The sequence below is a fragment of the Ambystoma mexicanum genome, chromosome 13, assembly GCF_040938575.1.
Source record: "Ambystoma mexicanum isolate Mex_15411 chromosome 13, UKY_AmexF1_1, whole genome shotgun sequence".
Classification (NCBI taxonomy): domain Eukaryota; kingdom Metazoa; phylum Chordata; class Amphibia; order Caudata; family Ambystomatidae; genus Ambystoma; species Ambystoma mexicanum.
The window spans coordinates 90619262-90645939 of NC_090938.1; the positions used below are offsets into that span (position 1 = coordinate 90619262).

At 44.2% G+C, this 26678-nt stretch overlaps 1 protein-coding gene across 2 annotated transcripts in view; it reads right to left on the minus strand.

Annotated features, from left to right (window-relative positions):
• Nucleotides 1-26678, minus strand: part of LOC138520923 (cytochrome P450 2A13-like) — a 172134-nt gene that overhangs the window by 72692 nt on the left and 72764 nt on the right. For both annotated transcript variants that reach the window (XM_069633352.1, XM_069633351.1), the window contains exons 3-5: nt 24166-24315; nt 21368-21528; nt 9712-9888 (exon numbers count right to left, since the gene is read on the minus strand). In XM_069633352.1, the coding sequence (XP_069489453.1) occupies nt 9712-9888; nt 21368-21528; nt 24166-24315 (488 nt within the window). The remainder of the gene's footprint in view (nt 1-9711; nt 9889-21367; nt 21529-24165; nt 24316-26678) is intronic.

Genomic DNA, 26678 nt, shown 5'->3' on the forward strand with positions numbered 1-26678 from the left:
CTCCGGAGGTCTTCGCACTGCATTCCGGCATCTGAAAGACAAAAGCTTACCAACTCTTTGCATGCTCCGGAGGCCTTCGGCGCTGCATCCCGCATCTGAAAGACAAAACAAGGTGCGTTTAAAGACATTGGGGAACTTTAATACTCACGTGCCATTACTCCTTTCCACATCTAACCCAGAGGGTATTCCGGCACCCTGCAGCCGCTCCGAACTTGTACCTGCAAAATAAAAAGACAGTTAGAGAGCATCGTGAAGCAGGCAACAAGCGCTTACTTACGTGCTTCCAGGCGCTTCTATTCATCACACGGGCTCCATCTTCAACTCACTTCAGCTAGTCATCCGCCATCGCCGGAACCCTGCAAAACAAGAGACATCATTCCTAAAGACTTTTAAAGACATTAGAATTACTTGAAACTTACCGTTCGTGCAATAAACGACGGACAGCAGTCCTCTGAAGTCAAGAGGCCTGCTCCCCTTATCCAGTGAAGAAACTGGTTACAGCACCCTGCCCCGAGGCAGATGGAGAGCACGGCGTTCACTTACCTAAGACATATTACCCTTCGAGTCAGACATACAGTGCACAGAGGTCCAGCCCAAAGAGCCAGCTGTGTGTTACACATCACCTTTGAAGATACGGTATACGCCCAGTCAAGACCGGCGCCTCTACGGGAATCAGGTGAGCGTTACAGTGGGGGCCTGCTGGCAGGTGCCCCTCACTGCTGGGGGGGTGGGGGTGCAGGGGGACATGAGTGGGACATGAGTGGGGGCCTGCTGGCAGGTGCCCCTCACTGCTGGGGGGTGGGGGTGCAGGGGGACATGAGTGGGACATGAGTGTGGGCCTGCTGGCAGGTGCCCCTCAATGCTGGGTGGATGGGGGTGCAGGGGGACATGAGTGGGAGCCTGCTGGAAGGTGCCCCTCACTGCTGGGGGGTGGGGGTGCAGGGGGACATGAGTGGGGGCCTGCTGGCAGGTGCCCCTCACTGCTTGGGGGAAGGGGTGCAGGGGGTCATGAGTGGGACATGAGTGGGGGCCTGCTGGCAGGTGTCCCTCACTGCTGGGGGGTGGGGGTTCAGGGGGACATGAGTGGGGGCCTGCTGGCAGGTGCCCCTCAATGCTGGGTGGATGGGGGTGCAGGGGGACATGAGTGGGGGCCTGCTGGCAGGTGCCCCTCACTGCTGGGGGGGTGGGGGTGCAGGGGGACATGAGTGGGACATGAGTGGGGGCCTGCTGGCAGGTGCCCCTCACTGCTGGGGGGTGGGGGTGCAGGGGGACATGAGTGGGACATGAGTGGGGGCCTGCTGGCAGGTGCCCCTCAATGCTGGGTGGATGGGGGTGCAGGGGGACATGAGAGGGACATGAGAGGGGGCCTGCTGGCAGGTACCCCTCACTGCTGGGGGGTGGGGGTGCAGGGGGACATGAGTGGGACATGAGTGGGGGCCTGCTGGCAGGTGCCCCTCAATGCTGGGTGGATGGGGTGCAGGAGGACATGAGTGGGGGCCTGCTGGCAGGTGCCCCTCACTGCTGGGGGGTGGGGGTGCAGGGGGACATGAGTGGGACATGAGTGGGGGCCTGCTGGCAGGTGCCCCTCAATGCTGGGTGGATGAGGGTGCAGGGGGACATGAGTTGGTGATCACTAGTGCAAGGTGACATGTGGCCTGGCTGGGGGGCATGCCCATGGTGGATGGGCTGCCTGCAGGACATGCCCAGGGTTGCAGGGTAGTCCCCTGTGGTGTGGGCTTCCATGAAGGGCCCGTGGAGGGGGTAGAGGGCACACCTGGGAGGACCCACACTACCAATTCACGTGTGGGACTCCCCTTCCACCCCATGAAATACACGTACCCCGCTCGCACAGAGCCAATTGCGTGTGAAAATTCCCGCGCACCCCAGAAATACATGTACCCCGCTCGCACAGGGCCTACCGTGTGTGAAACTCCCCGCGTACCCCCCAAATACACGTACCCCGCTCTCACAGGGTTTACCGTGTGTGAAACTCCCTGCGAATCCCAGTAATACATGTACCCCGTTCGCACAGGGCCAATTGCGTGTGAAACTTCCCGCGCACCCCAAAATACACGTTCCACGCTCGCACAGGGCCAATCGCATGTGAAACTTCCCGTGCACCCCAGAAATACACGTACCCTGCTCGCACAGGGCCAATCGCGTGTGAAAATTCCCGCGCACCCCAGAAATACACATACCACGCTCGCACAGGGCCAAGCGCGTGTGAAACTTCCAGCGCACCCCCGAAATACACGTACCGCGCTCGCACAGGGCCAATCGCATGTGAAACTTCAGGCGCACCCCCGAAATACACGTACCACGCTCGCACAGGGCCAATCGTGTGTGAAACTTCCCGCGCACCCCAGAAATACATGTACCCCACTCGCATAGGGCCTACCGCGTGTGAAACTCCCTGCGTACCCCCCAAATACACGTACCCCACTCGCACAGGCCCTACTGTGTGTGAAACTCCCTGCAAACCCCAGTAATACACGTAACACGCTCGCACAGGGCCAATCGCGTGTGAAGCTTCCCACGCACCCCAGAAATACACGTACCCAGCTCGCACAGGGCCAATCGCATGTGAAAATTCCTGCGCACCCCCGAAATACAAATACCATGCTCGCACAGGGCCAATCACGTGTGAAACTTCCCGCGCACCCCCGAAATACACGTACCCCGCTCGCACAGGGCCTAACGCATGTGAAAATTCCTGTGCACCCCAGAAATACACGTACCATGCTCGCACAGGGCCTATCGCGTGTGAAACTTCCCGCGCACCCCCGAAATACACGTACCATGCTCGCACAGGGCCAATCGCGTGTGAAACTTCCTGCGCACCGTCGAAATACACGTACCCCGCTCGCACAGGGCCTACTGCATGTGAAACTCCCTGCGTACTCCCCAAATACACGTACCCCGCTCGCACAGGCCCTACCGCGCGTGAAACTCCCTGCAAACCCCGTTAATACACGTACCCCGCTTGCACAGGCCCTACCGCGTGTGATAATTCCAGCGCACCCCAGGAATACACGTTCCCCGCTCAGCGTTTGCTGTGTAGCGGCCCTGTAAGCTGGTCCAGGGTTAGCGCAGCCCTTTGCGCTGGATTGGGGATTTTGATGGCTTTTCCTTGCACGAGGGGCGTTCTTGGGGGCGTAACTGGCGCTGCGGGATGTTCTCTGCGCTGAAATTTATGAATTCCCCCCAAGTGTGTGCAGCTACCGTATCTGATGGTGAAAGGGTGGAAACATGTCAATAACAACTGGCAGGACATCACACTACCTTGCTTGGCAGAGGCACTGGTAACATATAGCAAGGAAAGGATAGCATGAGTATACACTTTCTGTGCGCAAAGCTGGACAGAGCATATGACAAAGCTGACATGGTTTGCAACAGTGGAAAAACTGGTGCAAGTGCATAACGAAGCTCAGTATCGACTCTGTTTCCGCAGCAAAGGTACAGTCTTTGTCGACGCAAATGAACATTGCAATAAAACTCTCTTGATCACAAACATGAAGAAAGGAATGACGGCGCTGTTGGATTATTACTGGGTCTGCGGCCGACAAACTTACTTGCACCTCTCACCATCATGGAGGGACTGTTGTTCGTTGGCCACGTTGCACTCAGCGCTATTAGTAATCCCATAAGAATACCTGAAGGGGGAACAGTGCCTGCAGAGGTGCCAACAAGTTTCTCCACAGTCAAAAATTAAGATAAGAGCTTGGTACCCACACAAGAGCCCCACATCTGGCTAGGAAAAAGACCGTTCCAACATCCGCAGAACATGAAAAGATCGAATTACATATCCAAAGACACTTCCACATTGCTTGCTGAAATACCAGAAGAATACGGGCGTTTCAGCTCAGCAGAATCCTTTTTTGCATCTTTACCCTGCAGTGAGTGCAGGCCGCAGCAAATGGCAAATGGTTGCAAATAGTAAGATGGGAACTGGTCCAGCTCACAAACAACACAGAATGGGTTCAACGTGATCAAGCTCGAGTTGCGGGCATTGAGACTTATGACAATGCAAAATCATTACATGCTGGACATGATAACAGCAATGGAAGGTGGGGTTTGTAAAAAATGTGGCGATTCCTGCTGTACATTCGTTCCTCCAGAGGATGTGGAGAACGTATTATTCTCCCACATTTTTGCAGCTGTCCATGGCCTGGGTGTTCGCATGAAGGAGGAGGGAGGAATACAGGACAGTGATTGGCTGACTGTGGCAGTGGGTCTGAGTGATCGTGAAGATGTTAATGCCCATCATTGTGTTCATACTGGTAATTTGCTGCACTTGTCAGCTGTTCCTTCAATGCTATGCCACTGTGGCATCTGAAAGCGCAAGAATGATGGTATCAATTGGGGTTCCAAAGGCACCTTGCGAAACAAAATATATGAAAGTACAAATAGATATTCTACTGGGTTGTCCGAAGTATGAAATGTTCCCCATCCCATACGGAGATGAAGTTGATCATGTATACCACACTATCATTTCCCCATGCCCTAACCCAGAAAATTACACAGAGGTTTTAAATTACACACGGTAACATCCTTGATTTAGTATTTGCAAAAGACTCTGTGTTGTGCCCTGGTCTGATTGAACCAGTGACATGGTCTGACCATCACCTGGTCTCCTGTTCTTTCCTACCCACTATTTCCTACCGTAAAATGTTACCCCCTAAGCTGTTCCTACGTACGTGGCACGCAGTCGACCCGAAGACACTTTGTGCACATATTACCTCTTATTGTGCCTCTCTGAAGACATTATCTTTGACTTCCCTTTCTCATTCTTTGATGGCCGCAGCTGATGCCTATGCCCCATTGAAATTGACTCAGGGTCAAAGGCTGGCCTCTCAACCCTGGTTCACGGACCAGCTCAGAACGGCTCGCCTCCAACTTAGACAAGCTGAACGTAAATGGCGTGCATGCTATAGTCCCGCGCTTAGAGACCTATATAAATTTAACTTGGCTACTTATTTGATCAGTGTAAAATTGGCGAAATCCAGTTATCTTGCCCAAAAAATTGAACACGCGCTGTGAAAACCTAAAGCCCTCTTCTCCATTGTGCACTCGCTAGCCTCCTCCGAGACCCTTACCTCCATGGTTAAACCATCTCAAAAACTGTGTGATGACTTGGCTTCTTTCTTCATTACAAAAATCGATGTTATTCGAGCTAACATTGCAAAATCTCTTGCTTTGTTGCCTCCCGATACTTCCTGCTTTGTCCCCCCTCTCCCCATTGACACGCTTGCGAGTTGGTCCTCTTTCCCTCTGTTTACTGAAGCAGAAGTTCTGGCAGCCATCTCAAAGATCAAATCATCTTCTCCTGAGGATGCTATTCCGGCTGTGATGATGAAGACGATCGCCCCTGACATCTTAACTGACATCACGATGGCGATAAATAACTCATGCCAGACTGGCCTGGTGCCATCGGAGTTGAAATCAGCGAGGGTTATTCCCCTCCTAAAGAAGCCTTCCCTGGACCCTACTATTCCAGCTAATTTCTGTCCTATCTCCCTTCTTCCTTTTCTATCTAAACTTTTGGAAGCTTTGGTTACCCCTTTACTGTCTTCTTTTCTGGAATCTTCAAAAATCTTTAATCAAGCTCAGGCTGGGTTCAGGCCAGGTAGAGGCACTGAAAGTGTCCTTGTCTCTGTGCAAGATGACTTGTCCAGACTTGTCGATGCTGGCGGAGCTGGGGCTTTGATCCCATTAGATCTCTCCGCCGCATTCGACACGGTGGACCATTCCATCCTCCTCTCCCGTCTCTCACAGATTGGGATTTCCGGCTCTGCTCTGGCCTGGTTTACCTCTTTTCTTTCTGATCGTACTCAGACCCTTGCTATGCCTCCTTTCCTCTCTACCCCATGCGCCCTCACCTGTGGGGTGCCCCAGGGATCTTCTTTGTCACAATTTTGTTCAATAGATATATCTGGGCTTTGATTTGTCTCATCCGTTCTTATGGGCTTAACTGTTACTCATTGCGAATGACACACAAATCCTGATCCTCCTAGATCAGGATCAATCTGAGGTTTGAACTTGCCTCCATGACTGTCTAAGGGCAGTCGGGATATGGATGGATCAGAATTGGTTAAAGCTAAATGGGGATAAGACGGAGGTACTATCGGTAGGATGTCCTCCTAACCCCCTACTATGGACCCCTGCTTTTTGGCCTCTCTCCCTGGGCCCCTTACCTGGCCCAGTTAGCAAAGTAAAGAACTTAGGGGTCATCCTCTCTGCTTCTCTGTCTATGGCTAACCAGGTTACGGCTGTCTGTCAGTCCACCCATCACCAGATCTGGGTCCTTAAGAGGGTCATGCCGTGGTGGCTGCGTTAGTGCTCTCACGGTTGGACTATTGTAATTCGCTGTACCTGGCACAACCAATGGGTCTTATCCATCGTCTCCAACGTATGCAGAACCTTGCAGCCAGGTTAGCCACTGGCTCCCCCTATGGGGCTCACATTACGCCAGTGTTGCGGAAACTTCACTGGCTGCCGGTGAAGAAGCGAATTCACTTTAAATCTCTGTGCATTGTCCACCGGGCTATTCATGCCCAGGGCGCCGAATTTCTACAGTCTAAATTTAGTAGATACATACCGGGTCGGGACCTTCGCTCCATGAACTCCAACTGTTTGACCGTTCCTAGAGCTAATCTGGAAAGGCTTGGCGGCAGAGCGTTTTCTATTGCCGCTCCCAAATTATGGAACAGCCTTCCCCCGTTACTGAAAGCCACTGTTGACCATCTTGGTTTTAGAAGAGCCCTGAAAACCTACCTGTTTTAATTTTTGGTCTCTCTTCGGTTTCTCGTTCGAGCAGCCTCCCTTTCGAGTGCCATGATGCCTTAGGGCGACTGTGCGCTTTATAAGTTACAATAACATAACATAACATAACATAACATAACAGGTTTGGGTGGCCCTGGCAGGGGAGGGGGATGCATTTATATGACTTGCTCACCTGAAGAGTATGCACTTATGGGGGAGAATTTGCGATCAGTGTGTAGGGCCTGGGTGCCAATAAAGGGTACTCAGCCATGTGGATGAAGAAACAGGGAAGCCGGAGCGCAGAAGCATTCCAGAATTAATTACTGTAGAAGTAATGAAAGGGGGGAATGTTGGGAAGGGGACAACCCTGTCACACCCACTAGGCGCTTTAAAGTGAGGCTGATGTATTCCAGGCACTATGATGGCCCAGGGGGTAGGGAGCATAGTGTGAGGGATGTCATCCCATCTAACAGGACCCCATTTTAATATAACCAAATATAGTCTAACTACATAATATAGCCCAAAATGCAAGCAGCATTGCTATTCTGCGTAGATATTATTAATCATAGGTAGAAGGGAAGGCCTGCACAGTATATGCAGCATTGCATGCACTAGGCCCAAATTCGCGAGACCAGAGAAATCCCCAGCTATGCCCAAGCTCCCATGAGGACGACAGCTCACACCCCAAACCACCACAACGTCTATTCATTGTTCTAACAGTGTTGCAAAGATATATTTTTTTACCCAAGAGGAATGTGCCTTGCAAGTCCGATCCTGGTGTGCATGTTATCTCACACTGGCCAAATCATAACCTGGCCCATTCCCAGGTGACCACGAGTTATAGCGCATATAACTGACTAAACCTTAAAATCCCTAAATTCCAATGGCACCAGGTGCCCTTTGACCACCAACCCCAAGTAACAAGTCCTGAAATGTTCAAAGGGGACAGACAGAGCATACCGTTGAAGCGTCAACCATGTGATTTGTATTGCGTGGGGCCGGGAGGGTTACATTATAGTTCAAAATGAGGGTAGGGACCTTGGAGCCGGATAACATGGAGGGGAGTGAGTGAAATGTGTGTGTGAAGGTTAGAGTGCCCCAGAAACTCCTTTGTGTCTGTCTTAAGGCCTGCCAAGTGCACAGCATGAGTGATAGAATATTCGTATGGTAGGAGTATAATTAATTTGTTTTCTGACCTTTGACATGAGAAGATGATGAGCCCTGCGGCACCCACATGAGGGAAGACGGATGGACTGGGCTGGTACCAATAGACTGGCACCCCTTATGTGTAAAGGTGGGGCATGTAAGGGGCCCACCCAATCAGCAACGTGGCTTTTTACTGTATGTTGTTGCATCATTATGATGCTGTGTATATTGAAAAGTTTCTGCTTGTACCTCTTTTCAGCAGAACATTCTTAGCAGCAGAGTTCTTTGCTGTTGCTCTCATCTACATGTGAGATTAAAACTTGTTATCCTTACACGATCGACTTGGGCCATTCTTCCCTAGCGGGTTGTATTCTTTCTGGTGTGAGCGTTTAGGGGCGTGGCTTCACTGATCATGTTTTTTGCAAAATTCAGCACTGTAACTTGAGTGACCTGAGCAGCCAATAAGAAAGACATCTTATTGTACCTGAAGAAGTGGAAGCGAAAACATTGCAGAATAAATAAATGTTTTGGACGAATTCTGGAATGATATGTTTGAGGTACTTGTCTATTGGATATTTATATGTACTACTATTTAAATGTTGTTTTTTTCATTCTTTCTGGTAGTACCCCTAATCTAGCAATGCCTTCTAGAAAGTAAGCAACACTCTTCCCTTTCATGGTCCCTATACTGGAAAATAGTTCTTTTCTGTCACCACTCTTGCTGTGATTTAACACATCTTTACTCTCCTCCTCAGACACTATCTTTCCTCTCCCTGACACATATTTCTAAATTCATGTGCAAGAACTTTTCACTTTTACAAATGTTTATTTTCGTGCAAGGTGTTGTGTTGTTTACCAATACTATCAAAAAGTTAGAGGTCCTGGGAATGATATGATTATATAGGAAAACGTCAAATTGAATATTAACCAGACGTCTTAATACGGAAAGCACTCCTTTTTTTTCCTCCCTGTAAATGGCGGAACAGAATGGGTTTTCTGTAGCATCGGGCAACGCCAATCTTTTGTGAGCCAACATCCCTATAACAATGTGCGCCGATATTATAGCCCCATAGAGCTCAGGAAGGGTCATTATGATGGAACAACGATCGGCCCCAAGTTATACCCGAGGCGAAACCGAGGTCCATGGGTTGGTGAAGGGTCATTATAACAAGCAATAATAACCCCTGCACAGGTCTATAAAGATATTACCACATTGAACTAACAGCAATGAAGAGTTTGGTATTCTAGTGGTAAAGTAAAATATGTTAGTTTGATAGTGAACAAAGTACACAAACCGTATTAGTACAGTAAATGTGGTTTTATTGTGTAACGTTTAATTTGGTTGTCTTCATAAGGTAAACATTTTTATTGTAAAGAGGGTTGAACAGGAAAAGTATAAGCTTGAGTTAGATGCAATTTTAAAGTGTTTCCTAACAAAAGTGAAAGCTTTGTTTCCTGTTTAGGTTTCACTTTGGTGTGTTCAATAAGGTTGGAGTCTCTTGTTTAAAGAAATCTTGCAAGGAAACTGCATTGCTGTTTTTTGTCTGCAGAGAATGATTTTGTTTATTGTTTTCCTGCCACCTTCTGGAGTGAGAATGCCTGGACTGTAGTTAATACCAGTAGTTACTGACCACATTCCGAACAATTTTATTGGCTGAGATGTCATAATGACTACTATGAGCTGATATACATTACTAAGTCTCTGAAACTAGAGCCGGGGAGAATAGCTAAATAGGGTGACATGTTCCCTCTTTAGTCTTACGTGCCCACATAACACCCCACCAGAGTCAACATCATGCTTACCTTCTCCATCTTAATAAGGAAGCAGTCGATAAAGTCCCGAGGATTATCAGGATCAAAGGTCTCTTGATTGATTTTTACTCTTTTTTCTACAAACTTTTCCAGATCAGTCATCATTTTGTACATTGTCTTATGTGATCCCGGCAAATGGTGCATGATGTCTGTGTACATGGTGTAAAGCTATGAAGAATTGGAGAAAAGGCAGACTGTAAGTTTGGTTCATGGTAAGAGGAATTGAGTGAAGATATCAGCTACATCATAAAAGGTTATAAAAGGAGGCCTACTTGGCTATTTTTATGGTTATTGCACACCCAGCAGCGGTTAAATAATGCATGGTTAACAAGATTAATTTCATACTTATACAAAGTTCTACACAATTCAAAGAAATGATGTTAATACAGTAAGTTAGAGATGTGAGCTACCTGTAAGGGTAAGCAGATTTGATCTATTAATTTCCAGAACATTTGGGTCCAGCAAAGCTGCATTCGTGCTAGTCCCCAACTGCAACAAGAAATGGCAAAGATGACCCACTTTTTCAGGTCTAGCCACATAACTATGGAGCAACCTACCCAGATCTCTCTGCCAGGAGGAGAAACACCTGACCTTTTCAGGAAACAACTCAAGACTTGGTTTAGTAACAAAACACTTTGAAATAAATGAAAAATAATAGCAACCGACTTAAAACCTGTGTACCATAAACCTTTGCGATCATTTACGACAATCATTTTTTTAAAACTCTTGGCACTACAAACTTTGGGAAACCAAGCTGACTAATCGAACATCTTGTGCGTAGCACTGGTCTGCACTTTAATCTCAGTGAAATCTACCACCAAGAGCAGGAAAGTGACAACTCCACCCCCACGCCCCTCACTCTCCACCCACCATTCCTCTGCTAACCCGTCACATCTCAAATCGCCCACCCTTACACCTCCCACACAGCTATATATGACTCCTAGGTCTAGTGTACTTAAGAGATTCAGACCATATTCAACTTCTATCAACAGCCATGCTGTTAATTTTTCCACTCCACAATCCGGGGATGCTCATATGGCTAACTTGCCCAGTCGATACCAGCCACAAACAACAACAAGATTTTAATATTGACACACAGGTAATGACTTGCATACAGCAACACTGAAGGTTTCTGCATCTGCCTTCCCACTGTCCGAATAACACACCTTCCCCTCCTTTCTCACCGAGCCACGCGCAGTGAAGCCAACATTATTTGCAGAAGAGCACTACATAAGACCATTTTACATTATTTTACATTTGCAACAGCAGCAACATTTTTTTATAGCAAAAACCTTTACAACATCACAGTTTAAATTAGGTAAAACTCAATATGAGAGCGTTATACATCATAAAACACCCACAGTGAAAACGCAGCCGTCAAAGCAATGTGTTCAATAATATGAGGGATAGATATGAACTACTTGGAACTATAATTTATTTTATTCATTCATTTGCAACAACAACAACATGTGTTGTATTCCAAAGCAATTTGCAATAAAGCCACTTGCTTAGTTAGACAAAAATAACAATAAAAGCATATAGTACACCATAGAACAATCCCAAATATATAAAATCTCAGCAGCTGCATTTTGTCTATTTTGATTAAACCAGTACACGTAAGGAAGTCAGGAACCAGCTAAAATTGCATAAAGACCAACTAAGTAAGAGCTTGGCAAGGCTCATGATTTCCTGGCCTTCCAGCCACTCCACACATAATTTGCAATGACTTAATGAATCACATTTCCAATCCCTTATTCAATGAAGTGGGGCTTGATCCATCTGTTCCTCAAGTGCTTGTGATTATGGCATCGCAGTGGTGCCATTGCAACTAAAAGCCAGATTGACGGATTCCACATCCCTGCAATGACCAGTGTGGGACTAAAAGGCTGAACATCCAGTCTTCATAGGTCTCTATCATCACACTAGATTCCAAAGAATAACAACAATTCACTCTTGAGATACAGGAACACAAGTGTATCTCATTTGGAATTAATTCTTTAAACACCCCTAAAATATCCATACAAGTTGCAGTGTATGGTCTAGACAATCCCAAAGTTTGCGCAGACTGAACTTGCCCAATACGTCCCTGACCTAAGTCAGCCAGTGTATTGGCTTGGATCCAGATAAACCCAGTAGCTGAATAACGTTGTCCTTATATATTGATGGTTTGTCCTTGACCCAAAACCTAGGCCACAGCTTACCACTCTTTACCCTCAGCACCTCTCTTAGTAGCATAGTGAGGGTACATTTAGAAAGGGATCAAAGAGATTCATAGTAAATGTTTTATACCACCGGTACCTTGCCTATAGTTTAAGTAAATCGCAGTTCCATACATGGCACACAATTGCCTGGTGCACAGGTAGTGGGAGGTGACAAAGGATTTGGCATCAATATTCTTGTAGCATCCTCTCATTCTAGCTGCCTCTTGCATCACTCAAGAGGTACTTTCAGCAATCTTGTGGATCCATTACCCTGTCTTGGATATTCTCACTGAGAGGTAGTCAAATTCAATGACCTCTACAACCTTCTGTATTCAGAGGAAGTCATGATAAGCCAACAGCCATCCTGAACTCCAGGTCATCAAATTGTTTTAGCTAGTATTAATTGTTAGGATTGTGTCCTCATAATATGATAGAAATGCTCGCAGGAGGTGCATTATGCCATTGTCCATCCTACCAATTAAGACAGAATTATCAACATGGAACAAGACTGGAATATTCCGGGACCCATTGTTAAGGGCATCAGCACTGGGTGCCAGCAACCCCACCAAAACATCATTGTTAAATATATTGAACAGAGTAGGGGCCAGTACAGAACCCTGCCACACATATATCCCATTTGGGAATGTACCAGCTACATGCACACACCTCCCAAATCTTGCCCTATCCTGGTCCCCTTCATGTAGTGCCACAAAGGATTACTCCTGAAATCAAAATCAAATTGAAATAACAGCACAAAGACTGGGCACAAATAGCTGAAACAGTTAAAAAAAGATCATCCAGAAAATGGTCCAATTCTGGTGCCTTCCCTTTTTTCATACTTGCAATCACAAAATTGACCCCTTTTATGTCAATTTCTGGGATGCCTAAGCCAATCCTAGAGTATGCATCCATTTGTAAACACATGGACAGTATGTGATATACGGTGGCCTTGAATAGCATACTAAAGTACTCCTCCACCACAAATTCATAATGTTGCTCCATACCTCGGGAACAAACCCCCAACCCCAATTAACCAGTGCCCAAATAGCTTTTTAGGTCTCTAGCCCTGTTCAGGGCTTCCAGCACACACTTGTGTGGTTCCTTTTACCTGTATTTGATCAGCTGCTTAGAACTCAATCCCTAAAATGTTGGACCAGCCTGTCAGCCCATGCCAAATGGTGCTTTGTCACCAGGCAATCTCCATCCAACCAAATCAACCCTGAAAGTGGCCCACTCCTGATGTTTGAAGGTGAAACAAACATCATAGAGTCAACTCACCCGAGTTTGGTAGGGCCCCCTGTAATCATGGCTTTAACCTCATCCAGAATGTCTTGAATCTCTTCTTTAATTCTTCACCTAGTACCATTATTGTCACCATTATTGTCACCAAGAGTCCACTGCTGGAAAAATATCTGCAGTAATGGATGATTATCATCTAAGTTTGGTAGGCATACTTTGGCCTCGAGTGACACGACTTGAGGCAGAAGCGACTCTCTATTGTCACTCTTGGATCATTCCTGGTTCATTACCATCCCTAATCTTACCTATTGGGAATCCCTGATCTTACCTATAAGGATTCTACCAAGGGGTTGTGAATGCTCTCCAGATAATGTACCATTTACACAGCTGAAACTAAATTCAGCAGACAGCAGATATGAAAATATAATCAATCAATCTTCTACCTTGACTCCTCTGAAAAGTGTAACAGACACCTTTAGCCATGATCACCCATTTAACATCACACAGTCATACTGGAGGGCCAGGTCTTCCATTTTTTTGGAAACCTCGTCAGGGGTGGAGAATACCTCAAATTAGTGGGATCTCCCTTTCCACATCTTCATGGCGAACAATGAGCTTGTGGGATTCCTGCTCCTTTTTGCCATTAAAATCCCCCCATCAGCATGACTATATTTGATGACCCATGATCTTCAGTTCACAAAGAAATTCACCCAACTGGTCTGGTTAGGATCAATCCCTGTGTACCTTAATATTATAGATGAAATTCAAATTTATTGGGGGAGGGACATTCCTCCAAGTCCCCATCTGGTGTGGGGTTCAACAAGGGGCGAGTTTGTCCCCATTATTCTTCAATCGTTACATCAGGCCCCTCTGTGATATATTGGACAATATGGGCATATTTTTCACAAACTATGCAGATGAGACACAGTTGGACCTCGAAATCACAGGCGGCTTTGCAAAATATATGGCCACACTAACTACCATATACCATCTCATAGAGAATTGGATGTCCAACAATTGACTCTGTAGAAATGGGGACAAAACAGAACAAATGATTTTTGGCTCCCAAGATTCTAGAACCAAACTAAAAGGGGACGACTCCAAATTTCAAATAATTAACAATAGCACCCCATCCAGGAGAAAGTAAAAACTTGCAATTCATCTGGAAGCCTCATTGGCATCTGATACACACATCAATCAAATCCATCTTCTCAGAAACATTTGACCCTACGTATCACAGAAGAACGCAGCAACTATTGCCCGTGCCACTATACTATCTAATTTGGACTGTTGCAACTCCCTGCTTGTAGGTGCATCAGAAACTAATTTAAACAAATGCCAATTGACACAAAACAATGCTGTGCGCATTGTGAATAAACTACTGAGACGTGAACATGTTACACAGCATAGGACAAACGTACACTGCTGGCTGTGCATGACATAATCCTCTTTAAAACCATGTCACTTGTCCATAAGTGCATACATGGCACTGCCCCGCGATACCTAAAAAATCAAATTCTCCAATGCGAGCCAAGCAGGGTACTGCAATCAGCTGGAATAAAGCTGATCAGATGCCCAAGATACAAACGGAAAAAAGGCTTTGGAAAATCCTTCACCATCAAGGCGGTCAAATCATGGAATCTTCTGCCCACATCACTGATGGAAGACAGTAATCTGAAAACATTTCAGAATGTCTTAAAAACACACCTGTTCAGAAAATGTGACGGTTCCATACTATGACAATGACATTCCTTCCTTCCTAAGCCTCTGATTTCCCTTGGACTGTGTTTTATGGATTGTCCTTTGTGTATTTGTCTTAGTGCCCTGATGCCTGCAGGCTCTCGACGCTTTATAAATACATAAATAAATAAATAGATATTGAGAAAAGTAATGTCATCATAGGATATGCAAGCACAAACCAGTTTCAGATTTTTGATGAAGTGAGAATAACACTCAATCATCAAGGTCTTGAGTATAAGGTTGATGGCTACCCAAATTATCAACCTGTGTCTTGGTTTTCCTCCATGTGAGGGGGCATTGTGCAGACGAAGGTTGTGCACCTGATTAAAGACTGGTGATTGGGACAAGAGCGCTCATTACGAGTCTGCCGGTAACCCGCCAGTGCTACCGGCAGGTTACTGGCAGACTCGCATTACCGTTTCTGCTTCCTGATCAGGCGACAGAGAAACTGTAAGTTCCCATTCCCGTGGAGTCCCGTGAGACCCAATGGAAATGTGAACACTGAAGCACTGGCACCGTTATGTGTGTTATTTTTTACTGGCCAAGCAGTAAGCTGTAAATATAATCTCAAGGCAGTGAGCTGCATAGAGAGAATGCTATCATTCAAGGTCGATTAATAACCATGTTTCTGAACTGCAACACAAAGAAGGTGCTTAAAAAGCCCTTTGTGGAAAAGCTCATGTAACGCAGGGAGTTTAAATACAGATTAGTTGTATTTGTAAATATTTAATTTCCATTTTTGAATCACAGAAAAGTGATCTGAGAACACTGTGTATTGCATGTCTTGTTAATATTTTGCATAAGTTGAATTAGCCTTAGAGTACTTATTATGTGTTCTGGTCTCTTGTGGTAACACAGACAACTGTGAATAACAAGTGGTAGCTGCAATTTACCACAGGCAGTAACTTCATCTTGTGGTAAATTACATAACAAAACTGGCTATTGTGAATTGGGTTCATTTCAGGGGCTGGTTACATAAATGACTCAGATCAGATGACTTGGTAAATATATTCTTAGATACCGCCAAAAGAGCATAACGTGGCATTGTAAATAAAATACTGCAGGAGCATGAAATTATGATCTAGAATGTACTCTAAGTATAGTCTTGGCTTACCGTTAGTGACCCTGGTATAAGAACAGTTATCAGGCAATTCCCTGCATTTAGGGGTCACCACAATACCACAAAATACCCTAACAGGCTCACCAAAAATTGCCACCAAAATACCTCTGACACGAGGGCCCTCATTACGAGTCTGCCAGTAACCCGCTGGTGTTAGCATCTGGTTACCGGCAGACTCGCCTTACTGTTTATGCTATCTGATATCCCGGTCCTACAGGGATAGCACAGGCAGCAGATGAACAATAAATTCTCATTCCCGTGGAGTCCCATAGGACTCCACGGGAATGGGAACACTGAAGCACCGGCACCATTAGAAACGGTGCCAGTGCTTCAGTAAAAAATCTGCTGGTAACGGCCAGGACTCTTGTTAGGTAAGGCCTGTCGGTAGGTCACAGCTCATACCGGCAGACTCAAAGTGCCAGCACCTTTATTTCCAAACTTGCTCACTTATAATGAGGGCCAAAGTCCCCTAAAGCATAATTACATCTATGAGGCCAAAAACCTTTGCCCGTCTTTATAACCTAGCTTACTGGCCGTATCTACAACATTACAACCTGGAACTTTCATCTCCCTCTTCTAGAGATTTTCAGGACTTGGCGCTTTCCCCTTTCTTACTGTTTTCCAGTTCTACAGTGAATCTGTTTGTAGTGGCATTCTTCACTCAGGACTACTCTATGTTACTTGTAAATATTTAAATACAGACCTCAGGTGGTTCTCAGTGTAAGAAATGTTATGTCCTCCAGTCCCAGTCCCTAGGAAATATCCCTATTTTGACCAATTCACCCCTTAGCCTAGCACTGCCTCTGATCCCTGTTATTATCTACTTTCCATGCTGTTTGTGTTCTTAAATACATTAGAAATACAAAAATGAATGTAGAACCTTTAGAACCACTGCTGACTCCCAAATCCACACCTATGTGTCTGTTACCTTACATATATGCTACTGGCTCCCCACCATGCTCCTGCCCTCCTAATCTCCCTCCTTACTTCATCCTTCCCTGTCACCAATCCTTTCTCTCTCTCTCACTCTTTCTCCCTCACTTGCTCACTTGGGGTATTTGTTCCCCAATTTACACCACCGTTTGTCCTCTTCGGTTTTCTATCCCTATTCTCCTTCCAGACATTAAATGACACTATGGTAATTTCTTCAATCCTAGCACAGTAACCTCATCTCTCCCACCCACCTGTCTCCAGACACCTGTGTCTCTCTCTTCACCCCTTTACCATTCTAAAAAAACTCCCTGTGGGACCCCGTAATGCCCAATCTCTGTAATGCTTCATCATAAAAAACTAAGAATCCCACCACCCAAACATCTCTGCAATGAGCATCAGAGGTACCTGGATTGCTCCTAAGAATACTGTCAGTCTGGCGGTCCACCCTACAGACGTTTCTACTCTCCCCCACTCCCACAACTGACTACAAAGTGGTTTTGGTCAAATGATAAGTAAAATCACAACCATCAGCCCCTCGTGACCTCTCTGATTTCACTGTTTTTCCATTTTAACTCATATCCTTTAAAGTTTTGCGCCAACTTCATAACTCTCCTTCTCATCTTCTACCCATGGTACCCTTAATCTCTTCTTCACTGTGCTTGACTTTAGTCTTGCATCTTTCCCAACAGTCATCTCCACTATCATTATTGCAGACGACAACAATGCCCAGAAACTCCTAAAGGATTCCTCTCTGAACGACCACTCCCTAATTAGCATGCACTAGGTTCCTGCCCATGCTCAGACCACACCCTTGACCTTATCTACCTATCCACTTTGCACAACTGCTGTGCACTCTTCATTGATGCTTCACCCTCTGACCTTCTGCATGGTAGATTTGATGGCACATGCCAAAAGAGATGCTGGATTTGGACTCTTATTAATTGGAAGATGAGAACAGTATGGAAACAAACCTGCTTACTAAACAAGCTACGTATTATACAAAAAGCATTACCAACAACATCGAACTGCAATGGCAAGGTACTGCTGCCCCTGTATGCCATCTCAAAAATAATCCAGCTGCACAAAAAATGATCATTTACAGAATATAATATAAATAGTATAGCATGAGTTTTTGCAGGCAGGACAAGTGACTGATGTCATCAATAATTAGGTTGAGATTTCAATAAGTTGACATTTTTGCCAGGACCAAATAGGAAACAAAATCCTTGGTTTTGGTGAAACTACTAGGCTCACCTGTTGTACTTCTACCTGGCTGCAGTGTTCTAGACGTATCTGATGAGATATTTCACGCTGCACAAATACTGATTTCGTTTCTCAGTGATTGGAAAAATCTTAATCCCAGGAAGAGCCACTCCCTTCCCAAGACGTGTACTAATGGCCACACACTACTGGATTGTGTCATATTTCTTTGGACAGGTGATCAGCACATTGACCCAGAACTTTTGTGGACAAGATTCTCTTTCTCCAGAAACTCCCTTACATGTCCTTACAGTTGTAACTCTTCCAGTCACCACTTTGGGTGATAGATCTTACACTGGGCTATTCGGAAATATAGTGAGCCTCTAAAAACTCATTTTTAAAGCTCAGCTGACACTTGAATTTCAGTACGATCCCAATTAATGACTCCACAAAGATCGGCATGGTGTATGGACATCCCTACTACCGAATACAGGCAGTCAAAGTTTCTATAATGAACAATTAAAAGCTTCTAAAATGGAGCTATTACCCGAACTGCATATGCATTGAAGGAGAGCCTCCACGAGGTTGGTCCTTCTTTAAGTCAAATATCATGTTTCATTTAATCCTAGAGTAACTCCCAGTGCTGCTAACAATGGTATCCTTATTTGTCATTGCTTTAAATTGGCTATTGTCATCGTCGGATCTGTGTAAAGTCTGGTATTCCCATCGTAGACTCCAGTCCTTTGAAATTCACAGAGCTGGTCCTGTGAACTTTTATTTCCCCCTGGTCACATAATGAAAAGCTCTGGGAACTCCTCTTAAAGGACCAATGGTGAAGCTCTGAGTAATGGCACACCTTCGACGCAAAACGAAATAGCAGGCTTGACATCATTTAGATCTTAAGGAAGTTCCAACTAATGGATATGAGCAGGTGGATGACACAAGTGCAAATATCCTGCCTTCCGAACAATGATATGCCAATGCCACTGGCTTTTGCACAACCAAGTGTATTGAAAAGGAATGTATGGGGTGTTTATGCAGCTGCTGCACATTCTATGGATGTTTTTAAAGTAGATTCATGTACAACTAGTACATTTTCAATGTCAAGCTCACCATCCTGCCACTTTGTCCCCCTTAATCCCCTAAATCTTGCCCTGGCAAAGGGCCCAGAGAACAGGGGTTTGCTCTTTTAACCATCCATCTTTACACCTGCCTCTTACAGTTTGCTGCTCTTATCTGTTCCTCCAGAATCCCTTTCTATGCAAGAATATATGGCACACAGACACTGGTACATATCAACAGACCACAGTACACACTGTTAGTATTCCTTGTCCATAATCCATGTCTCAATAGAAGACCACTGGCTAAACTGTAGGCTGCAAAAATGAAGCCTTGGTCCCACCTGAAACCTGGGCTCTTCAAAGCCACCACCTGAAATATGTGTAAGGAACTTGGGGTTGGTCACCCTGAGTTACCTGGGGGCAACCAGACGTGGACTCCCTGCTCACTGTGCTTAGCGAGGCTCAGCTTCACCTCACTGATGAGGCCCAACAAGGCTGAAACACGTGCATGGGGTTACTGCTGGTACTCTTGTTCAGAGAGGAATTGCCATAGCATTTCGGTGCTGGACTGCCCATGTGGGCGGGACAAAGACTGATATGCAAATAGTTATTTCCCATCTGTGAAAGGTACAGTGAGCAAAAAGTGTGTGCTGCAAACTCTCATCTCAGAACAGGTTATCATGCCATGTTCTTTCTGGAGAGGAGCGCCTGCTACCTTTTGTGAAACTTGGCCTTCTCCAACCCAGTCATCTCCTACCACCACAGAGCCAGTTAAAAACCTGGATGTACCTGTCATTTCATAGTTGGCCTCAACCTCAAAAGGTCAACTTTATTCTAATATCTGATTCTTTCACCTAAACTCACTAATGGTGAAGTCCCAGAAATAAACTCACATGGTACCTGCCCATCTCACTGTAGCCATTTCACTTCCTTTCGTGGGTGGCCATTTGAGAACATTTGTGGCAACATGTTCTGAGGTGCAGGGGGGAGTTACGGTCCATTTTAAATTGTTTTTAGGATGGTGGGGTAAGGGTGTAACAAATGCTGCAAAGCGATGACACCGTTGAGTTGTCTCTGATCTGTTCCAACGTTAAACATCATTATTTAATGCTGTAATTTCAAAGTTCACATCTATCTTGACTTCCCTAATTCCTGAGCCATCACCAGCAAAAGCTATGACATTATGTGGCTGAGCACCTTCTCAATTTAAGCAGTAGGTTTTTTATTCTGATCAAAGTGTTTTTAAAACAAATACCATAAGAAGTGAGGCACACAGCCTTAAATCAGATTCAGGCCCTCAGACCACTATGAGTGCATTTCAGAGGATGAGGGTAACAGAAGGGAAGCAGGGAGATAGGGCCTCATTACACGGAAGGCGGTGGTCCAGGGTGCTATTAGCACCCTGGACCATGCCGGTAAATTACCGGCACCGCCTTGGCGGAAAGGGGATTTACCGCCCCATTCCAAGGTTGGTGGGGCGGTAAATCCCCCTTCCGCCATTGCCCTTCCCCATTCCCATTTCTGCCCCATAGGGCTCTATGGGAATGGGGAATGCGCTAATTACGGCACCGCAATTTTGCGGTGCCGTAATTAGCTCCGAGGTCCCTTAGCGGGTTGGTTTTTAACGCCTGCAAAAAGCAGGCGTTAAAAAACCAACCCGCTAAGGGACCTCGTAGTAAGGCGGTAATGGTTAACGGCCACCGTTACCATTAACGGTGGCCGTTAACCATTACCGCCTTCCGTGTAATGAGGCCCAAAGTCTTTTAGGGGGCATATTTAAACCATATTGCCAGGGAACTCTGCCAAAGTATCAACACGCTCAAATCAATTACATCTGTATGCCGCACCACTTCCAATGAGTGTGCCCACCCTCCTACCCTAGTGGTTAAGCTTTTCTAATATTCCCCCATCAGGGCATTCAGTTGAACATAAACATTCTTGCAACAATCCACTGCACATGGAAGATCCACTCTGGAGAATTGTCTTCCAGACAGACATAAACACTGTGTAACTATCTACCAATGAAAGGACTACCTGTCTTTTCCCTTCATTTCCCCAGCACCTTTAGACCATCATGCTGATGTATGCATGATCTTTAGATCATTAAAATTAAATTACATTTTGGCACTTTATGAATATATACATGAATTTACCTGGCCACCTATTGAACTTGATATCACTGAAGTAGTATCGATCCTATGAAGTAATTCCACAAACTCCTCATCTTCATACTCAAATCGTTTCCCAAAAATGACCAAACAGATGACATTGGAAACAGAATTACTTATTTGGATGGCTGGATCAAAAGGCAACCCTGCTCAATAAAAGAAAAACAAAGGATTGCTGATTAATAGGTTTGGGTACATTTTCTCAAATTGAGTATCTCTGTATTGACCTAAAAGGACAGGAACATACTGATTCATGTTGTAATAATAAAAGCAAAAATGTAACACTTTTAAATTAACCCAAGCCATAATGTTAAAAAAGATCAGTAGTCCAAAATATTCTTGTTACAAATTATACATTTTTGGTGCAATCATAATGCAGACATATGATGACTCTTTAAATCATTGAACATACAGCAAGTTCTCTTTCATGGTTATTTAGTTAGTTTGGCTTAAGATCTAATATCATGAGCATGATTGCTAGCCTTTTCAATAATTTTTTCAATAGATTTATAGTACATAATTCAAAATGTTATTAACACATTTCAAGTTCTTAGGCAAAAGAACCTAGCTACAGTAATACCTACCATTTATACACCCGCAGGGGAAAATATTTACTTAGGAGACAATTCAGTTCAAGGGTCAGTAAAATCCTCAAAATTCAGTGGGCCTCATTACACTGATGGCGGAGAACCATGGCGCTTTTAGCGCCATGGTTCATGCCGGTAAAATACCGGCACCGCCTTGGTGGAAAGGGGAATTACCACCCCATTCCAAGATTGGCGGGGTGGTAATTCCCCCTTCCACCATTGCCCTTCCCCATTCCCATTTTTGCCCCATAGGGCATAATGGGAATGGGGAAGGCACTAATTACGGTAACGCAAATTGCGGTACCGTAATTAGCTCCCTCGGTCCCTTTGCGGGTTGGTTTTTAACGCCTGCAAAAAGCAGGCGTTAAATTCCCCAACCCGCAAAGGGACCTCGTAGTAAGGCGGTAAGGATTTACCGGTACCGGTAAAAAACCCTTACTGCCATCCATGTAATGAGGCCCAGTGAAAGAACATTAATGCATGTGACTAAACTTCAGAAATTTTACAAAGCCTGAAAGCTATATCACCTTGACTCCAAATCCCCTGTTTCAGAGCTCTGGATCACACTGATGACATCACAGATGTCATCACAGGTAGCATCACGTATGACATCACTTAAGACATCAACAATGACATCACTTGAGAATAACTCACTGTATTTCAGCACATATGAGAAACATACTGCTGTAGCTCTACATTTATGGCAGGCCAACATACAAGTATTGTAAACTCTTGGGATCATGTCTTTTAAGTTGTAGAAAATATTTTCAAAGAATGCTACACGACCGCCTTTCAAAACATTGTGTTATTTGTAAATGGCCTACAATTTCACATCCACTAGAAACATAACAACTTCAACCAGTAGATAATATTTACTTTCTTGGAAGTAATACCCTTTTAAACTACAATATATTTACCTGGCATAACTTTCATCAAATACTGACTTTCTAGGGTTTTGATGTGTTAAACTAGAACCTTACTCTCACTTTACCTCAAGACCTTTGACTGAATGTCATAGTTTTTGTTTCTTTGAACTGTTTCAAATTGACCGTCTCTTAACTAAAGATTTTTCATTGAATTTCTATGAATGCTATATGTGGCACAACCTCTACATTTTTTTCAAGTGTGTGCGTGTGTGTGTGTGTGGGGGGGGGTTGAGTGTGCATCTGTGTGTTTAAGTGTGAGTGTGTTTCCTAATAATTACGACAATCCAAGTGGACAGTTTGGAAATATTATGCCTGCTAAACATTATTTTCTGGATCATGGAAAATGCAAAAATCGTTTACTCGTCATGATTTTTTTCTTACATGTAACAGCCATAAAACTGCCAAATTTGGCATAGCATTCCATGTGTCAGCAAAAAGGTAACAGACATTTTTTCCTCGCTCTCTTAAAATGACGTTAACTTTAGTGTTGTTACCAAAGTGCTTCGTTATACATATCCTAAGTGTGTTGACATTGTGGTTTCCACATTGACACACACGTATTCACACACACTAATTCACAAAATATTAGCAGATTGACAATGTTTACTCTATGTTCCCAGAGGCACCAGCATTAAGGTCCTGCAATTTGTCACTGCCTTTGATTAACCAATATTCCTGTCATGTGTGCAACAGCAACATTGATTGGTGAAGAATTGTTTGTGGCTTGACAAGGGCAGTAATGGGAGTTATCGCTATTAGTACCACAGGGCTAATACTATACTATATACTACAGTATTTTGTCAGTTAGATAAAGGGGGTCCATGCATCTTGCGTGTGCTCCTTTTCCTAATAAAAGAAAACTACAAAGATGTCCACCACTGTAATTAGTAAAGGGAGCAAGTCCCTTTTCTATTTTTATGGTGGCTATGGTATCGATGGGATAATGCAGACCTACACTACCTAAAAGTCCTCATCAATTGGAAACCCTTTTCTGCTAATCTCACTGGTGCTTTTTGATGCCTGCAATATTTTTGTAAGTGCTATAGTAGGCTGATATCATGAAATTAAATCTCATAATGCATAGGCATTTAAATGTAATGTAAAAGTTCCAAAGAGCCTTATAACAAATGAATATCAAACATATCCCAAATAATGAGGCAGCCTGAGATACTAAATACATGATGTCACCTAGTTCAAATGTGTGCATTTGTTATCAGTATAATTTGTTGATTAGCAATGATTTGTTCAACTTTGCTCCAGAAATCTTAACCTTTAGTTTTTTTAAGTGCATCGATGAGATGGTACGCTTCCTCATGGACGCGCTCTTCAATGCTTCTCTTTCCCATTCCAAAATTCCGTAGGGTCATGAGGGTGAAACGACGGGTCTCTTTCCAACGTTCTCCATTGCTCAAGATCGGCCCTAGGGAAAAGAAATAGGAGACAAACATTTGACACGTTAATTTTCAGATTCCAGAAGGCCACCGTACCAAATGAAAAATCAGATCTATCTTGAGTAGTAGAAAAGGATCTGTGTTGTTTGGCCGTAGTCAATTTCGCTGCAGATACAATTTTACTGCGGCCAAACTCTGCAATTCTGTGTCCCCCCACCCTCCAATACATCCCCCCACTTACCTTTTCCTCATCCGCTGCCTCTCCTGACCCTGTGGCATCATCGCAGGGTCCCCCTTACTTTTCTTTTCTTTTTTTTTTCATCGCCCATCTCCAATCTTCAGGAAGCGGGAGACACCCCTGAAGTCCCGCAAGGCCATCAATACTGAACATGGGGAGCGGGGGACACCGCTGCAACCCCGCTCCCCATGTTCAGTATTGATTACTTGATTTTACTTAATCGAGGGAATTTTACTGGCCGAATTCGGCCAGATGTACCATTTGATCAATACAATTCGATCAAATTGGGTAGTACCAAAGAAAAAGACCTAGCACTCTGTCATCTAGCTCATCCTGTCTGAAGAGGAAAAGTATATTCCAAATCAGTGCCTAAGGACTGAGAAACAAGGAGAGTGAATGTCCACAGGTACCAACAAAGTGTTCCTCTGCAATTCCCTGCCTGTCTCCCCCTGCAATTCCTCTGCAGGTCTCCCCAACATAAGTATGAAATGCAGAAAAACAGTTTAAAATCAAGTACAATTTAATAAATCAATCTATTACAACACGCTTAATACCGGAGACCAGTCTCTAAGCACAGCCCCCAAACCCTTTATTGCTCTGCGTTGTCTTGCTTCCATGACAAACGTGTTGCCCCTGAGCTATCCTACAAGCAGCACAACAGCCAATCTACAGTTAAGCATAAAACACAGGGTTAATCATGTTTTTGTGTTCAGCCACCTAGTAGCTAATACAGTATAATTCTTAGTAGACAATCCACACTGGAAACACTTGAAATTAGCTAAAACAACAAGCTTGAACTGCAATGGGGCTATCCCCCACCCTTCAATAGGCAGGATAACCTCTTCTTTCAGTTGTCCCAATGGTATTTGCCCTTTGGGTATTTAAAGTGCAGTTTTCACAAAAATTCACATAAGAGTGTATGGAGGACCACCAGGATTAAGTTTTTGATTTCCTTGTCCGGTCAATTAACAGGCTTCTAGTGCCGAGAGAAGCTTTTATTTAGAGAAACTTTCCTTGAGCCTTAATCGTGGCTACTTCAGATACCATTATTGTGACTGTAACAATAATTAATCAAACTTGAATTACTTTATGGTATCTTTCTAATGGGCGCCAATGAATGATTTTTTTGTGTAAAGTAAAACCACATCACATTTTCCAGTCAACATTGTTGAGAAATATTTTATTTCATTTTCTTCAATTTCTTTTCCAAAACTTTAAGTATACTGCTTATTAACTCAAACAGTATAATAATGTGAATGACTATTTGAACAAACATTATTCATTTGATTTTTAAGGGCCTCAATCAGCTGTGACAATTAACAGCATGGATACAAAGGTGTTAAGAATATAACTTGAACATTTTTTGACATCAATAACTGCATAAAAACAGGGGAAGGGTAAGTGATGATTTAACATGCTATGATATGGGAATATAAAGTTGATGTGATTTGAATATATAAAATATTTTCTGTTTTTAGATTCTCTCCTGAAGATCCATGTTAAACACATGGTGAAGCACGTGTCGAGAGAGGAGAAATATGAGAAATAAAAAAATTCAAAGCAAATGAATGTTCAAATTATACAGTTTCAGTTAATAAGGAATATACTTGAAGTTTTGGAAAAAAATGGAAGAAAAAGAAATAAAATGAGAAATTATTTCTCAACAAGGTTGACTGGAAAATGTGATGTGGTTTTACTTTATATAAAACATGCATTAATTGGTGCACATCAGAAATATACCACAAAGTAATTCAAGACCACCATGATTAGTTTTCTTATTCACTAAAAGCAAGATTCAGGGCAATCTATAATATTATGCTAACATTTGTGCAGAACACCCATGCCGTAGAGGTGGCCTTTTAGTGCAAGTTTTGATGTGCCTGGACAAGGCCCTCATTTTTTTCACCAAACATTTGCTTGTACTCGTGCCAAATCTGGTAGTGCAGCAATATGTGCTGTCTGCCATATTATATGTTGTAGCATGAATAGGGATCCAAAAAGTAGGCCAACTTCAGTGCCAGATCATGAAGATCGATCGAAAATGTGGCTGTTTGTTTCTTAAACCAGCCTTCATGTTTTATGATGGGGAAAATTGTCCCCAAATTAATATATGGTCTTGAACTATACAATGATACCATATTTAGATCATTGGAT